The 16,864-nt window shown below is 53.9% G+C and overlaps 1 protein-coding gene across 1 annotated transcript in view; it reads left to right on the top strand.

The window, feature by feature from the left end:
* Positions 1 to 16,864, top strand: part of TCERG1L (transcription elongation regulator 1 like) — a 52,401-nt gene that overhangs the window by 30,281 nt on the left and 5,256 nt on the right. The window contains exons 5-11 of the mRNA XM_058810735.1: positions 1,070 to 1,195; positions 6,038 to 6,132; positions 6,332 to 6,420; positions 7,252 to 7,406; positions 10,707 to 10,776; positions 12,024 to 12,159; positions 15,850 to 15,939. Of these exons, the coding sequence (XP_058666718.1) occupies positions 1,070 to 1,195; positions 6,038 to 6,132; positions 6,332 to 6,420; positions 7,252 to 7,406; positions 10,707 to 10,776; positions 12,024 to 12,159; positions 15,850 to 15,939 (761 nt within the window). The remainder of the gene's footprint in view (positions 1 to 1,069; positions 1,196 to 6,037; positions 6,133 to 6,331; positions 6,421 to 7,251; positions 7,407 to 10,706; positions 10,777 to 12,023; positions 12,160 to 15,849; positions 15,940 to 16,864) is intronic.

The raw sequence follows: 16,864 nt of genomic DNA, 5'->3' as shown, positions 1-16,864 counted from the left end.
TTTGTAACAGACTGAAGGTTTCAGAAGTGATCCATCCTATTCCAGGGTGTGCAGAAGATGCGATGGGAGCTGTCTGATATCCCTGCAGGAAATCCTGCAGCTTGGGCTGTGCTGGGAATTGTGATATTCCCAGTCTGCCTTAAAGCAGGGATGGGATGGGATGGGATGGGATGGGATGGGATGGGATGGGATGGGATGGGATGGGATGGGATGGGATGGGATGGGATGGGATGGGATGGGATGGGATGGGATGGGATGGGATGTACAGCCATGAATATACAACAAATGGCATTTGTCTTTGGTGGCTGGGAAATGGGACATGGGCACTGCTGCTGGGACACCTGGCTTTGCCCTGCCAGGGGATGGGGTTGGGTGGCTCTTGTGTGGCTCAGCTCCTGAAAAACTTCCCAGTTCATTGGGAATGAACGCTCCAGGTTGGACCTCAGGTGTGGCAGCAGGCAGGAGTTATTCTGCAGGACTGAGAGCCTGGTTTAACTGGCCTGGTTCTGGTTCCTCATGAATAATGAATGCACATGAGCAAATCACAGTTTCTGCTCTGGGCCTTGTCCCAGCAGACTGTGAAGCCCTGGATAAAGCTGCACTTTTAAAGTATTGGCAAAATAATTTCCCGTGGATAGAGTGGGACACCAAGAAGTTGTGATGAGTAACAGTGGAAACCAGAGGATGTTATTTAAAATGACAACACTGATCTTGCTGTGACCTGCTGGGAGGGCATCGATCTGTCCTGGCAAATTCTTACTTTGAGGGCCACATTTTCATTAATTTGAAATTTCTGGCACTGTTCATTGGCTGAAGATCCGTGGGCATCGTGGCCAGGAATCGAGCTGAACACAAACCTTGTTTTAACCCTGCAGTGGGGGCAGGACATGTGCTCAGCAGATGAATTCCCTGAATCACTGAGGCTGGAAAAGCTCCCTGAGATCCCCCAGAGCAGCTCAGCGCTGCCATGGCCTCGAGTGCCAAGGGCTGGGCACAAAACCTGAGGGTTTTAAAGGGAATTATTGCTTACCAGGGCTAATTCCACCCTGTCCTTGTGCTCTGCTTGCAGCTTCTGCCTCCAGGCTGGACAGTTCCATGGGGCCCCTGGTGCCAGCACAGCTCACCCGTGTCACCGCCCTGGCCGCGCCCACTGTCACCCTGATGGCCACCAACCTGCTGGAGCAGGCACGAGCAGGTGGGTGCTGTCCCCAGGGCTGTCCCCAGGGCTGGGAGGGCCTGGGTCCGTGCTCTGTGTCCCTGCAGCCAGGCTGAACCTCCTCATGCAGGGCTGGGACCCCCAGAGCCGCTGGGGTTGTGCTGGGCTGTTGGAGCATCGGGGGGCAGGATGGTGGGGACGGATGGAGATGAGAGATCTCTGCAGCCAGGTCAGGAACTTGGGGTTATTGCACAGGGCCTGGGTGCAGGGCCCTGCTGGGATTTGGGGTTTATTATAAAGGGCCTGGGTGCAGGGCCCTGCTGGGATTTGGGGTTTATTGCACAGGGCCTGGGTGCAGGGCCCTGCTGGGATTTGGGGTTTATTGCACAGGGCCTGGGTGCAGGGCCCTGCTGGGATTTGGGGTTCATTGCACAGGGCCTGGGTGCAGGGCCCTGCTGGGAGCTGCAGCCACAGCTCAGAGCAGGCCTGAGAGAAGAGAGGGGCAGAGAGGATGAGAGGGTAAGAGACTAAAAGCATAAGAATGAAGTTCCTCTTCCAATACAATAAATCTTCTTCTGTGCTGAATAGTCTAATTCTCACTAACCAATCCAGTGCAAGATACAAATCCTATAACATTTACATACAGCCTGTAAGAATCACTACATTACCATACTGTGTTACATTTTAAACCCTACAAACTCCTCTTTGGGCCCCTTCTGCCAAGCTGTAGGGTCTGCTCTGACCCTTGGGCCTGTCTGCAAGCAGAGGGTGTTGTTCCATCACAAGGGGATCACCTTCAGCTGCCCACACCATTGTTTTCCTGTTGTTCAGTAACTGAGGGATCTCAAAGCTTGCTTTCATTCCAATCTCGCTTATGGTTTCTATATTCTCAAAATCTTTTGCCAGGCAATCATATTGATAAGGCTTTCCTGTTTCATCTTCCCCAACACTGGGCTGCTGCTTCCCTGCCTGACCTGGGGCCACTCAGCCAGGGAGGGGTGACACTGTCACCTTGGGGCCATCACAGGGCCCTGGGGGCCCCTTCCCAGGCCTGTTCTGGGGATAAAAAGGTGTTTATCAGGAATTCCTAGGGACCAGTTCAGACATAACCCACCTGACCCTCCACCCCAGGGAAGCTGTGGCTGCCCCAGGGCCAAGGGTCCATGGCCAGGTGGGACAGGACTTGGAGCAGCCTGGGGCAGTGGAAGGGTGGGCCTGGATGGGCTTCAAGGTGCCTCCCAACCCAACCCAGGCTGTGGTTCTGTGATTTCCAGGGCAGTGGCAAAGAGCAACTCATGGGCAGGGTGGCTGTGTGCCTGGGAATGCAGCCATGGAATGAGTGTGTCCCTGAACTCCACACCAACACTGAATTTGGGTTCTCATTTGTCCCTGAACCCTACACCAACACTGAATTTGGGTTCTCATTTGTCCCTGAACTTCACACCAACACTGAATTTGGGTTCTCATTTGTCCCTGAACCCTACACCAACACTGAATCTGGGTTCTCATTTGTCCCTGAGCTCCACACCAACACTGAATTTGGGTTCTCATTTGTCCCTGAACCCCACACCAACACTGAATTTGGGTTCTCATTTGTCCCTGAACCCCACACCAACACTGAATTTGGGTTCTCATTTGTCCCTGAACCCTACACCAACACTGAATCTGGGTTCTCATTTGTCCCTGAACCCCACACCAACACTGAATTTGGGTTCTCATTTGTCCCTGAACCCCACACCAACACTGAATTTGGGTTCTCATTTGTCCCTGAACCCCACACCAACACTGAATTTGGGTTCTCATTTGTCCCTGAACCCTACACCAACACTGAATCTGGGTTCTCATTTGTCCCTGAACTTCACACCAACACTGAATTTGGGTTCTCATTTGTCCCTGAACCCTACACCAACACTGAATCTGGGTTCTCATTTGTCCCTGAGCTCCACACCAACACTGAATCTGGGTTCTCATTTGTCCCTGAACCCCACACCAACACTGAATCTGGGTTCTCATTTGTCCCTGAACCCCACACCAACACTGAATTTGGGTTCTCATTTGTCCCTGAACCCCACACCAACACTGAATTTGGGTTCTCATTTGTCCCTGAACCCCACACCAACACTGAATTTGGGTTCTCATTTGTCCCTGAACTTCACACCAACACTGAATTTGTCTGAGTTCTCCTCCTGCTCCCACTCCAAATGCCCTGAACAATGACAGGGAGGGTGGGCAGTGTTTGCTGCAGGAAGGAGAAAAGCTCAGCTCAAGGAGATTTGTTCTGAGAGGGGAAAGGAGCACTTGGAGGGCACAGCAGGAGTGCTCAGAGCAGCAAAGAAATTGAGTTAAAAGGAAACCAGTGTGGGCAGGCAGGAGCTGTGTCCCTGGAGCAGGGAAAGGACCTGGACTGTCTCTTACAAAACAAATTTTGACTATGCCTTGTCCACAGCTCCTCATGGCATTGAATCCATCTTCACTCTTCCCCTGCCTCTCTAATTCTGCTTTTAAGGAGTTGTTTGTGATCACACCCAGCATCCTCTGTGCTGTACCCAAGGCAGTTTTGCTGCTTCACCTTTGCTTGCATGCTGTGAATTATTCATGTTCCTGTGCTGGTGGAGCCTGGGAGAAGGAGCCTCTTTCATCAGGAGCCTTTATCTCCATCCCCCCTCATCCTCCACAGCGAGCAGAACTCACAGTGCTGGCTGTGCTGCTGACTCTGGGGTGAAAAGAAGCTGGAAATGTCTCATGCTGGCTTCCCTGTCAGGCTGCAGCTCAGTCTGAGCACTTAGAGTTGGGGAGAAGGTAATTAATGAGCAAAGGTGTGCCCAGTGAACACGTTCTTTAAATCTTCTCTTGAAATACCTCCATAGTGTACTGTTGTTGATGGTTTTTCACCTATGATTTTACATTAAAAAGGTTGCCTTCTTCGTTTACAAGTAGTACTATATTTAATCATATTGCAAACTAAAATACCTCTTGCAGTATGTTCTTGTGTTCTTCTGAAAATGATAGTTATTCCTAGTATCTTCCAAAAATGTCAATATTTTCAAAAGATTTACATAACTAGACAATTTGGTGACACAATTTGGTGGCACAGTGAACCCTGGAGCAGGTCCCTGCCAGTGTGGGCACAGGAGGTTTCAGGGATGGGGAGGCACTGATGGGTTCCCTTGGGAAACTGGGGGCCCTGGGGCTCCCCCTGGCACAGCCAGCCCCACTCCGGGAGGGTTCCCCAGCCTGGGGAGGGAGGAACAACCTCTTTGTTTTATTTTCCTCTTTCCTTGCACTGCGGGCAAACACTCAGTGTTCAACTGCAGGTGTAAAACTGAATGGCTCCTGCTGTGCACAGCCTTCAGGGCTTCCCTTTGTTGTTTGATTTGGTTGGTTGCTTGCTTTTTCTTTTTTCTTTTTTCTTTTTTTTTTTTTTTTTTTTTTCATTCCCATCCTCTTTTCTAGGTGCTGGCTGCCCAGAGTGCTGTGGCAGCAGGTTCCACATGGGAATGCCCAAGGAGCTGCCTCTGCAGAGCTCACCAGGGCTGCAGCAAGCAGGGCTGTCCTGGGGCCTTGGATGGGCTGGGAGGGAGAATTCCAGGAGGGAAAGGAGAGGGAGAATTCATGAGAGGGAAAGGACAGGGGGTGAGCTTTAGTGTCCCTTCCAGCCCAAACCATTCCATGATTTGTATCAGAGCTTCCAAAGGCAGGGAATGTTTCCTGTCTCTCAAGCCCATGTGCCTGTGGGATGAAATTCACCCTGTATTTCACAGGGATGTAATTCACCCTGTATTTCACAGGGAGGAAATTCACCCTGTATTTCACAGGGATGTAATTCACCCTGTATTTCACAGGGAGGAAATTCACCCTGTATTTCACATGGATGAAATTCACCCTGGATTTCACAGGGATGAAATTCACCCTGTATTTCACAGGGATGAAATTCACCCTGTATTTCACATGGATGAAATTCACCCTGTATTTCACAGGGATGAAATTCACCCTGTATTTCACAGGGATGTAATTCACCCTGTATTTCACATGGATGAAATTCACCCTGTATTTCACAGGGATGAAATTCACCCTGTATTTCATAGGGATGAAATCCATGGCTGCTTCCCAAATCAATGGTGAGTGTAAGAGCACCAATGTCACCCTGGCCATTGCTGGTGCCCTCTCAGTGCCCCTGGGGCTCCCCAAGCAGGGTCCCTGTGCCACCCTGCGTGCCAGGCCTTGCCCAGGGCTGCGCTTCCCCTCCCAGCAGCCAGGCACTGGCACCGGGTGTCACCTCCTGTGTCCAGAGCACCCGAGTGCCTGGCAAGGCTTTGATTCCCAATTACCAGATACCCAGGGAGGGAAGATGAATTCCGAGCCCCTTTTGATGTGTATCAGCAGCTGCCTGCTCCTGCCTCCTTTAATGTGGAGATGAATGGCTCTGGTTCGTGAATCTTTTTTGCTCCCATAAAGCCATCTTCTGAGCAAAATGCCATGGGTTTGATGTTGTCTTATTCTGAGATGTTCCAAGGGAAGCAGACTCAAATGGGGGCCTGTTCTGTACCTGGAAGAATTTTGAAATAATTGGAGTAGCATTTCGAGGGGAATCTGCCCCATGGAACCCAGAGTGGTTTGGGCTGGAATGCCATGCCATGCCATGCCATGCCATGCCATGCCATGCCATGCCATGCCATGCCATTATCTCATTCCCCCTGCCCTGTGTCCCACTGCAATGGGGTGTCTGGAGAGGAGATGCACTCTGGGCACAGGGGCTGTGAATGAAGGGGAGGAGTGGCAGGAGGAGGCTCAGAGCCACGGGCAGCACTCTGGGGTTTGCTCAGCAGTTTGGGCTGGTTGTGAGTTTGTTTATTTGTTCCACATTTGCTCCTCTCCTCCCAGAGCATGGCAAGGACCCGAGCAGAGCCGCCTGCCCCCCAACGCTGATCCTGCACACGGAGAGGAAGAGCGTCCCCACGGGCAGGGACAGTGACAAGGTGTGTCCCCTTCCAGAGCCCTTTCCAGAGCCCTGGGAGCCCTGAGCTGCACAAACCCAGGTCAGGGCTGGCCTGGGCTGGGATGGCGAGGGCTGTCCATAAAGCCCCTCCTGCAGTTCTGGCCACAGGGTGGGATCTGTACCCCAGATCAGCTCTGTGCAGCTGCCCAGTTTGCTGGCTGACCCCTCTGTGTCCCCAGGATCACTCCTTCAAGCTGCTGAGCGAGGCTGACAGCGCTCCCAGTGGGAACAAGCCTGTGGCATCGGCCCCCGTGCCAGGATCGCCGTGGTGAGGAGCTGCCAGGGCCCTTCTGGGCTGGCACGGGGCACAGCACTGCCAGGGCTCTAGCAGCGTGGCTGGGGGCTCCTGGCAGAGCTGCTCCATCCCCACGGCCTGAGCAGGGTGAGGGAGGGAGCAGCAGCCAAAGCCTGGGCTCTGCAGGGTGGCTGTGCCCAGCTAGGCTGGCACTGGGCTGTGACACAGGCTGTGCCTCGTGGTCCTCATGCCCCGAGCACTGACAGCAGGAGCTGGGTCGAGCTCTTGTGGCATTTTTAAATAGACAAACCTATCTGCACTTTGTGGCCTGAGTGGTTGGTAGAAGGATTTTTATCTTATTTACCCCTAGAATTATCAGTTTACACCTTGTTTAGTTTATTTAGTTTATAGCCAGGGGCTGACACCCATGGGACCTCTGCCCCAGCCCCATCCAGCCTGGCCATGGGCACATCCAGGGATCCATGTGACCCTGCCAGCCCAGCCTGTCTGTACCTGAATTCCTGCATCTCCCCTTCCTTCTGCAAGAGCTGGGATGGCACAGGGATTGGCATGGGCATGGCACAGGGATGTCATTGGGATGCCATGGGGATGGCACAGGGATGTGCCCTGTGGTGTCCCTGCAGTGTGCCCAGGGCGTGCCCGGGGGTGTCATGGGGTATCCTTGGGTTGTCCCTGGGACGTGCCCAGGGTATTCCTGGGGTGTCCCTGGGGTGTCCCTGGGGTGTCCCCAGGTGTTCCAGGTCTGTCCCCAGGTGTCCCTGGGTGTCCCAGAGCTGCGGTGCCCCGCTGTGGGCACGTTGCTGGTCTGTGCCAGGCTCTGAGGCCGGTGTGTCTCCTGAGCAGGTGTGTGGTGTGGACTGGAGATGACCGGGTGTTCTTCTTCAACCCCAGCATGCAGCTGTCGGTGTGGGAGCGGCCGCTGGACCTGCGGCACCGCGGGGACATCAAGCGGCTGCTCGAGGACCCCCCGCACAAGCGCAAGCTGGAGGCTGCACCAAGTAACCAACCACCCAACCTGGCCTTGTTCCCCTCTCCCCGAGCCCCTGGAGCCCCAGGAGCTGGGCTGGGTGTGACACCCTGAGTTAGAGAGGAAAGCCCGGGGGCGTTCCCAGTGCAGGGAAATCCGTGTTGGCCGCAAATCCTTGTTTTCCCTGCAATGCTGGGCTGGGACTGAGCCTCCTCCCTGCTGCAGAGAAGCAGGAGGGCTCCTGCAGGAGCTGATCTCTGCTGGCTGCAGTCCCTCTCAGGGGGCACAGTGTGCTTCACTGCCTGAGCTCAGGGTGTGCATCAGCAGAGCATCAGTCCCTGCTCCCACCGCAGTGCATCACTCCCAGCAGAGCATCACTGCCTGCTCCCAGAGCTGGGGATCACCCAGCAGTGCATCATTTCCTGCTCCCAAAGCTGGGAGCACCCAGCAATGCATCACTCCATGGCTGGGGATCACCCAGCCCGGCTGTTCAGCAGGAAATCCCAGCAGGGAGCTTTGGGGAAAGGAAATCCCAGCAGGGAGCTTTGGGGAATGGAAATCCCAGCAGGGAGCTTTGGGGAAAGGAAATCCCAGCAGGGAGCTTTGGGGAAAGGAAAGGAAATCCCTGCAGGGAGCTTTGGGGAAAGGAAATCCCAGCAGGGAGCTTTGGGGAAAGGAAATCCCAGCAGGGAGCTTTGGGGAAAGGAAAGGAAATCCCAGCAGGGAGCTTTGGGGAATGGAAATCCCAGCAGGGAGCTTTGGGGAAAGGAAAGGAAATCCCAGCAGGGAGCTTTGGGGAAAGGAAATCCCAGCAGGGAGCTTTGGGGAAAGGAAATCCCAGCAGGGAGCTTTGGGGAAAGGAAATCCCAGCAGGGAGCTTTGGGGAAAGGCTCCCAGCTCTGGGAGCTGCTGTGTCCCTGTCAGAGCTCCTGAGGCTCCACACTGGCTGCACTGGAGGGGTGTCCCTTGCTGGGGACATCAGCCATGGCAGCCTTGGGACTGCTCCTGGCCTTGGCTGGCTGCTCAGGGTTCTTGAATATTCTGGGTTTGGTGTGAAAGAACAGCCACATCCTCCAGGTGCTGCTTGCTCCTTGCTGGGCAGGGGGGAAAAGCAGGACTTTGGTGCTTGTTTCCAAGTACTGTGTTTTGTAACTGAATCGGGGTGGTGGCACTGCCAGGCTGCTGCAGGACCTGCCCTGTCCCCCTGGGCACCAGGGATGGGCACTGGCTTTGGTCCAGGGGGACAGCTGCCAGTGAACCCCTGCAAACACCAAACAACTGCTATAAACCGAAACAAACGCTGCAAACCCCAAATGACCCCTGCAAACCCCACAGAAGCACCAGCTGCCTGCAGGGAGATGAAACTGAGCCATTTTCAGCTCCTCTGTCAGCAGAAAAGCAGCTCCAAGGAGGGCTCTCTGTCTGTGTCCTCCTGTTGACACAGCCTGTAATTCCATTTTCCTCTCTGAATTTCCACAGCAGGTGCTTGTGGGTACATTTCTGTACAATTTTTGTGTATGACTTGAAGAGCTTTAGCTGTGGATTAAATTCCTGCAAAGCCTGTCTGCTGAAATTCATTCTTCAGGAGAAAACCAGAGCTTTTAATTGCAGGATGTGCTGCGAGCTCAGTGAATTCCTGCCAAGGGATGGCCAGAGACAAAGCTGAGGGTCATTGTTCATGGTCTCTAGCATTGTTCCTGCTCTGTAATTAATTAACTGAAGAGTCTTAACTCGGGCCTGAGAGGTGCCACTTTAAAAATCTATTTTTTGCTGTGCTCCATCCTTTCCATTTATTATGTCTACCACAAAGATTTGATTCATGCTCCTGGTTTTTTATGGCCATGACTTCCATTGTTGTTAAATATCTTAATCCTCCCTGCTATAATTGGGCCCTGTGGTTGCTCAGGGTTGGAGCAGTTCATAATTAGTATAGATTAGCTCTGAGGTGAGGGGGATTATTTGTTACCTCTTCTCTTAGCTTGTAATCTCCAGTAAATAAATAACACAAACGAGCTGAGTGTTCCCAACAATGCTTCCCACATTTATTTAGCTGAGTGGCTGCTGCTGAGATTTAATTAGGATTTTCAAATCAAACATCTTTAAAAAAAGTAAAAAATATGTCAAGCGAAGTTATCCACGGGATGCTCAGGGCTGTCTCTGCTGAGGGATCAGGTGCTTTTTAAATTTGGGCAGAAATGAGAAATTGAGAAATGAGCAATTACTGCTCCTGCACCAAGGGTTTGTTCCAGGAGGTTGATGTGGCTCCTCCCTGGTGGGGTCCCATCCCAAGGGCGTGGGGAGCAGGGCAGCTCCTCCAGAGTCCAGAGCAATTGCTGCTCAGGGTCTGCCTGGCTGCTGGGGCTGAGCAGGATTGTCCAGCTAATTAACAGAAAATGGACATTGTGGAGTCACCAAATCATGGGATGGTTGGGTTGGGAGGGATCCCAAATGTCCCCCAGTGCCACCCCAGCCATGGCAGGGACTCCTTCCCTGCGCCAGTGTCCAGCCTGGCCTGAACACAGCTGGTAGCACTCCTCCTGAAACCAGTGCTGATGTCCTTCACTGAATTCCCCCCGCTGTTTGGGCCCTTTGGCACCCAGACAAGAGGCTGCAGCCCATCCCTGGGGCCAGCACATGAATATTGGCCAGCCCCTGTGCTGGGGACCCTCCCGTGCAGCCACTGCAGGGATCTGGCTCCTGGCACTGACCTCGGGGGTTTGGGGAGAGCTGCAGCTGGCAGAGGTGGCAGAAAAGGGTTCAGAATCAGGATTTGTTTCCCTTGTCTGTGAGTGAAAATCCAAGCCCTGAGCCCCTCAAGGACTAATGTCCAGGCCTGACCAGGGGCTGCCCTGGCCTTGGAGCTGCTCTGCAGCCTCAGCAGTCTTGGGGCTGTTGGATGTCCCCAGCCCTGCCGGGTGCTGCTGGAATTCCTGGGAAAGCATTCTGAGATCCCAGGAGGAGGAATGGGACAGAATTACCTCCAGGGGATCCCTCAGGCTGTCAGCACAGAAATGACTTTGCAGGAATGTCTTCAGTTGCATTTTGAAGGGAAGGGAGGAGGGAGGATGGGTGAAACAATAATAAGATTTAAAGCAATCATATCATGAATGAAAAATGAGGAAACTGGAAACAGTCACTTTATTGCTGTGCCTTCCATTTGGATGAAGGCAATTCCGAGGATTTTATAAAATACTTGTTATTTCTAAAATCCTCTGTGGGGGTGAAAGGCAGGAAATACCTGAGCAGCAGAGACAGCGAAGAGAAGTCAATCTGAGGAATTTGTATCCCCATTTATCTCATTCAGATCTAATAATGACTTATATCTTTTCAGCAGACAAGTGTGTTAGCTCTTGTCCAGGGGGTGAAAATGATGATCTGAGCATCAAAACCAAGAGAAATAAGTGAGTTCAAAGTTTCCTCGTGTCTGTCTAATGGTGGGAGGGCTGGTACAAAGGAGGGCAGGTTAAAGCAGTTTTGGCTCTGTGTGGGTGAGTGATGGAGCATTCTCCAGGTGTCCATTCCTCACCTGGGCCAGGATTCCCTGCAGCCTCTGTTTCCCATGCACATCACCTGGGTTTGCATGGGGGACTCTTCCTTTATCCAATGGTTGCAGACAAGGCTGTGGGTCACTCCAAAGGGATAAATGTGTCCCTCCCTCAGGTGCAGCAGATTTTCCCTGCTCAGCCCCAGGTGCTGCTGTTTCTGACCTTCATTCCCAGGTGTGCCTCACACTCTGCTGAAGGCACAACTGGAAATGCAGCTCTGGGGTGTGCAGAGTGCCCAGCTCCTGCCAGGTGTCCTTCTGAGAGGGCAGCACAGCCTTTGTGCTGGGAGCCCTTGGGAAACCTGGCCTAGTTAGGCTGGGCAGAGTCACAGAATACAGCAGGGATTTATCCAAAGCATCTCCTCCATGGATGCACCTTGGGCAGCACCAGAGCCCAGCCAGGGCTGCCCCCAAGATGAACCAAAATGGCCCCAAAATGCACGGCCGGGCACGGGCTCTGTCCCTGGGATCAGCTCTGCTCCATTTGCACCTTGCAGTTCATTGTCCCATTCCAGCTTTAGCCCTGCAGTCCCACCCTGCTTGTTTTTCTCTCTGCAGCCCACGGGGTTTGTGCTCCTGGGCTGAGATTTGGGTCATTTGTCCTTGGTGCCCAGCTGGAGCAGGAATTGTTTTGTGTCCCTGCTCTGTGCACAGAGCTCAGCATGCCTGATGTGAGCCCAGCCCCACACACTAAAGCAGCACAGAATGGGAAATACTGGTAAATGCCCACAGAATCTGAGGCATCAGTGGATTATTACAGCTGTACTGAAGTCAATCCTTTACTGTGATTTTTGTAATGAAAGAATGCTCCCCCTTTAAGGCCCCCCCTCCTTGGCAGGGCTGTATGAAGTTGTCACATTGCTGCACCTTGAGTTGGGGTGTCAGATCCCTCTGGTGGTCCTGAGTGACCCTCCTGCCTCAGCAGGAGCTGCTGCAGCCCCCTCCAGCCCAGGTTTGGTGGGCGTGGGAGGTTCTGGGATGCCCCAGGGAGGATTAAAGGATCCAAAGGATGAAGTCCCTGTGCAGAACAGAGCAGTGGCTGACCCTGTCTGTGTTTTCCTGTGCAGGGGAGTGTTGTTGACCCTGTGTGTGTTCCCTGTGCAGAACAGAGGAGTGCCAGGCTGCAGGCCCAGCCGGCGCTGAGGAGGAGCAGGCAGGGGAGGAAGGCTCAGCCCCACGGATCTCACCGCCCCTGGAGGAGAGGATCACCCACTTCAGGGACATGCTGCTGGAGAGAGGGGTAAGGAATGGCCCCTCCTGGGACACAGCACAGCCCTGGAGCCATGCCCTGAGTCAGGAACCACGCTGGGTGCTGTCCCTGAGCCCTGTGACACTGTCCATGTCCCCAGTGCCATGGCAGGAGCCATGCTGGGGTGCTGTCCCTGGGCCCTGTGACACTGTCCATGTCCCCAGTGCCATGGCAGGAGCCACGCTGGGGTGCTGTCCCTGGGCCCTGTGACACTGTCCATGTCCCCAGTGCCATGGCAGGAGCCATGCTGGGGTGCTGTCCCTGGGCCCTGTGACACTGTCCATGTCCTGAGTCAGGAACCACGCTGGGGTGCTGTCCCTGAGCCCTGTGACACTGTCCATGTCCCCAGTGCCATGGCAGGAACCACGCTGGGGTCCTGTCCCTGGGCCCTGTGACACTGTCCATGTCCCCAGTGCCATGGCAGGAACCACGCTGGGGTCCTGTCCCTGGGCCCTGTGACACTGTCCATGTCCCCACTGTCACCCCTGGAGCTGGGACCCTTTCCAGACAAGCCCTGGGATGTCCAGAGGCAGCAGCTCTCCAGCAGGGGCTCAGAGGGACGTGGGGCTGTGGGCACTGCCCTGTCCCGGCCAGCTCTGGGCTGTCCATCACCACTGACCCCAGGGACTCCAGGGAGCCAATTGCACTGACTGCCCTTCCAAAATCCTGGCACCAGGAGTGGTTTGGGGTGGAAAGGACCCCAAATCCCACCCAGTGCCACCGTGCCATGGCAGGGACACCTCCCACTGTCCCCCAGTGCCCAGCCTGGCCTTGGGCACTGCCAGGGATCCAGGGGCAGCCCCAGCTGCTCTGGGCACCTGTGCCAGGGCTGCCCACCCTGCCAGGGAACAATTCCCAATTCCCAATATCCCATCCAGCCCTGCCCTGTGGCAGCATAAAGCCATTAATGCTTATCCAGACCCTTGGGGAAGGGTGCTCTGGAGATGGTTCCAGCTGTGCTGGGAACAGGGAATGCTCTGGGTTTGGGCTCAGTGGGACAGGGAGGTGTGAAATGAGCAGTGGGTGCAGATCCTCTGCCTCCCCCACCCTGCCACGTGTGTCCCATAAAGGGAATGTCACTCCTGCAGGAAATACAGCCCAAGGTGGCTCCTGTCAGGCATTAAAGCCTATAAAATTTATCCCAGCAATCAGCAGGCTTTAAAAGGGGATAATTAGAGCTTCAGCAGCTCAGCAATGAATTATCCCCACACCAGAGCTGCTTTATTAATACAGCTTGTTATTTATGCTGCAGAAATGCAGGAGGGCCATGAAGGAGCCCTGGGTGAGGGCTTTGCTGGCAGGTTGGAACTCGGGGGGCAATAAGTCAGTATTTGGAAGGATTAGGGGTGTTCTAGAACAGGATTCTCAGGTGTTTCTATGTAAGATCTGCTCCTAAAAGAAATTTGGGAAATTCACAGTTTGGATTCAGTGATGTTTAAAAATGGGGATAGAATAGGTTGCTTTGCTTTTACCCTGAACATTTTCCAACTGCCCAGCTCAGCAGCAGCTGCCTGGCGTGGCTGAAGCACAGGGAGACCATTAATGCCATTTAAATCTGATTATTTAATGACCATCCCCTGCCCTCTCCTCCTGAAGGAGCTGCTGGATGGAATCACAAAGAGCTCGGAGCAGATGGAGTTTGCCAGTGCAGTTCTGCAGCTTCCCACAGAAATTATGTCAAGAGAAGAATATTTATTGTAACATTTTAAAAATAGAGGGGGTTTGGGGGAGCTCCAAGACACAGCCACTCTTTATTCTGAAGCCTGGGGTGAGTTTTCCTCTGTTAAAATGGAATCTGGATATTCTTCTGGGAGTTTCAAAATTTCCATAAAATTCCAAAATTTAAGGTTCCTCCTGGCTCCCTCTCCCACCCAGCATCAAAATATCCACATTCTAAGCCAGCATTTCCAGGAAGGTCCTCTCCCTGCTGACTGCTCTCAAGGCTTCTGAGAGGATTCCAGGGGGTGTTTTATCTCAAGGTTCTCCCTTCTTAATCCCGGGGAGAGAGGGGGATTTGTGTGTGAAGGGATATTTGTGTGATTTTTGTGTGAAGTGTACCTGGGATGAAATCAGAATTACCAGGTTATTTTAGGTGATGTTTGCCAAATGTGCAGTGTAAAAATTGCTAAGCACAGAATCATCAGCTGGAATGATTATGTGATGATCTAGTCTGAGCTTAATTAGCCTGAGCTCAGAGGGGGATCTGTGCAGGGAACAAGGCTGATGTCCAGGAGAGTGTGAAAGGCACCAGGAAAAGAGAATTCCTGGTGCTGGAAACTCCAGAGCTCAGGACAGGGGGCACAGAGCCTGGGCTGTGGGAAGGGATGCTGGGGGGACCAAAGGCAGCCTGGCCTCTGGGTGCCCCAAAGGTCTCAGGTCTCAAAGGCAGCCCAAGCTTTGGATTTTCCACTCTCAAGCCACTCTGTGAGGAAAACACGTCCACTTAAAGCCACTTTGCTTCATCAGAGCTTTCCTGCTGGAGTGTTAATTACTGTTTAATTACACTTCACATCCTTTTTTTTTTTTTTTTTTTTTTTTTTTTTTTTTTTTTTTTTTTTTTAGTGAATTCATTCTTTTGTAATTAGTTGGAGTGATTAGAATATTTTATTTCCTTCAGATTTTTCTGTCGCCAGTGAATTAGCAGGGATGCTGTAGAGGCTTCTGAGCTGGTGGGAGGGAACTGTCCCTGCCCAGGCAGGGGATGGGGATGGGCCTGGGTGGTGTCTGAGGTCCCTCCATCCCAAAGTGCTGTGTGATTCCATGGCTCCACGAGGCTGGAAGCAGCCCTGCAGGATGGCTCATTCCCGTCCCTGTGGTGCTTTAGGGTGTTCACTGCCAGCCCTCCCTGTGCGCCCCAGCTGGCTCCCAGCTCCAGCTCTGCAGCTGGAATTGTCCTTTTGAGGGCATTGGTGCCTCTGCTGCCCAAAGTGCAGCACAAATGGCATTTCCTGCCTGCTGTGGGCTCCTCCAGCACAGGGAGCATCTCTGGAGGAGCAAACCCACCCTGCCCTGAGGGGCTGTGACCGTGCTCACAGGGGTCAGAGGGTGAGGGAAGAGAGGAGGATCTGACTCCATGTTTCACAAGGATGATTTATTATTTTATGATATATATTACATTAAAACTATACTAAAAGAATAGAAGAAAGGATTTCATCAGAAGGCTGGCTAAGAATAGAAAAACAAAGATAACAAAGGTTTGTGTCTCAGACAGAAAGTCTGAGTGTTTTGTGGAGATAGCCAAAAACTCCACAACTTTGTGGAAGTTGTGTGCAGATTAGACTCTCCACATGCGTCCAGTGCTGTAATAAACATACTGGCTTTACAACTTACACAAAGTTGTGGAGTTTTTGGCTATCTCCACAAAACATGAGCCCGCTGACTGTGATTGGCCATTAATTAGAAACAACCCCATGAGACCAATCCCAGCTGCACCTGTTGCATCCCACAGCAGCAGATAACCATTGTTTGCATTTTGTTCCTGAGGCCTCCCAGCTTCTCAGGAGGAAACATCCTAAGGAAAGGATTTTCCATAAAAGATGTGTGTGACAAGGGGCCACCAGAGCTCTGCCAGAGACTAAAATCCACCTTCAGCCACGCCCAGGATGCTGCCCAGGGCTGCTCAGCTCAGGAGCATTCACTCACCCCTTGCCCATCCTCACAAAATGCTCTGTGTGTGCCCAGGTGTCGGCGTTCTCCACGTGGGAGAAGGAGCTGCACAAGATCGTGTTTGACCCACGCTACCTCCTGCTCAACCCCGAGGAGAGGAAGCAGGTGAGTGCCCCGAGCCCCAGGTGGGTGCCCTCTGCCCCAGGTGAGTGCCCCAGCCCCAGGTGGGTGCCCTCTGCCCCAGGTGAGTGCCCCAGCCCCAGGTGAGTGCTCCGTGCCCCGAGCCCCAGGTGAGTGCCCCAGCCCCAGGTGGGTGCCCTCTGCCCCAGGTGAGTGCCATGAACCCCGTGCCCCAGGTGAGTGCTCCATGCCCCAGGTGAGTGCCATGAGCCCCGTGCCCCAGGTGAGTGCTCCATGCCCCAGGTGAGTGCTCCGTGCCCCGAGCCCCAGGTGAGTGCCCCATGCCCCAGGTGAGCGCCCCATGCCCCAGGTGAGTGCCCCATACCCCAGGTGAGTGCTCCATGCCCCAGGTGAGTGCCCCGTGCCCCAGGTGAGTGCCCCATGCCCCAGGTGAGTGCCATGAGCCCCGTGCCCCAGGTGAGTGCTCCATGCCCCAGGTGAGTGCCCCGTGCCCCAGGTGAGTGCCCCATGCCCCAGGTGAGTGCCATGAGCCCCGTGCCCCAGGTGAGTGCTCCATGCCCCAGGTGAGTGCCCCGTGCCCCAGGTGAGTGCCCCATGCCCCAGGTGAGTGCCATGAGCCCCGTGCCCCAGGTGAGTGCTCCATGCCCCAGGTGAGTGCCCCGTGCCCCAGGTGAGTGCCCCATGCCCCAGGTGAGTGCCATGAGCCCCGTGCCCCAGGTGAGTGCTCCATGCCCCAGGTGAGTGCCCCGTGCCCCAGGTGAGTGCCATGAGCCCCGTGCCCCAGGTGAGTGCCCCGTGCCCCAGGTGAGTGCCCCGTGCCCCAGGTGAGTGCCCCATGCCCCAGGTGAGTGCTCCATGCACACGGCCCCGCTGCAGCCAGCACCCCCAGACTGACCAGGAGCCTGCAGCAGCTGTCCTGGGAGAGGAAAATAATAATGTAAAATCAGAA

This window comes from Ammospiza caudacuta, chromosome 9, assembly GCF_027887145.1.
Source record: "Ammospiza caudacuta isolate bAmmCau1 chromosome 9, bAmmCau1.pri, whole genome shotgun sequence".
Classification (NCBI taxonomy): domain Eukaryota; kingdom Metazoa; phylum Chordata; class Aves; order Passeriformes; family Passerellidae; genus Ammospiza; species Ammospiza caudacuta.
This window is presented reverse-complemented; position numbering and strand designations above follow the sequence as displayed.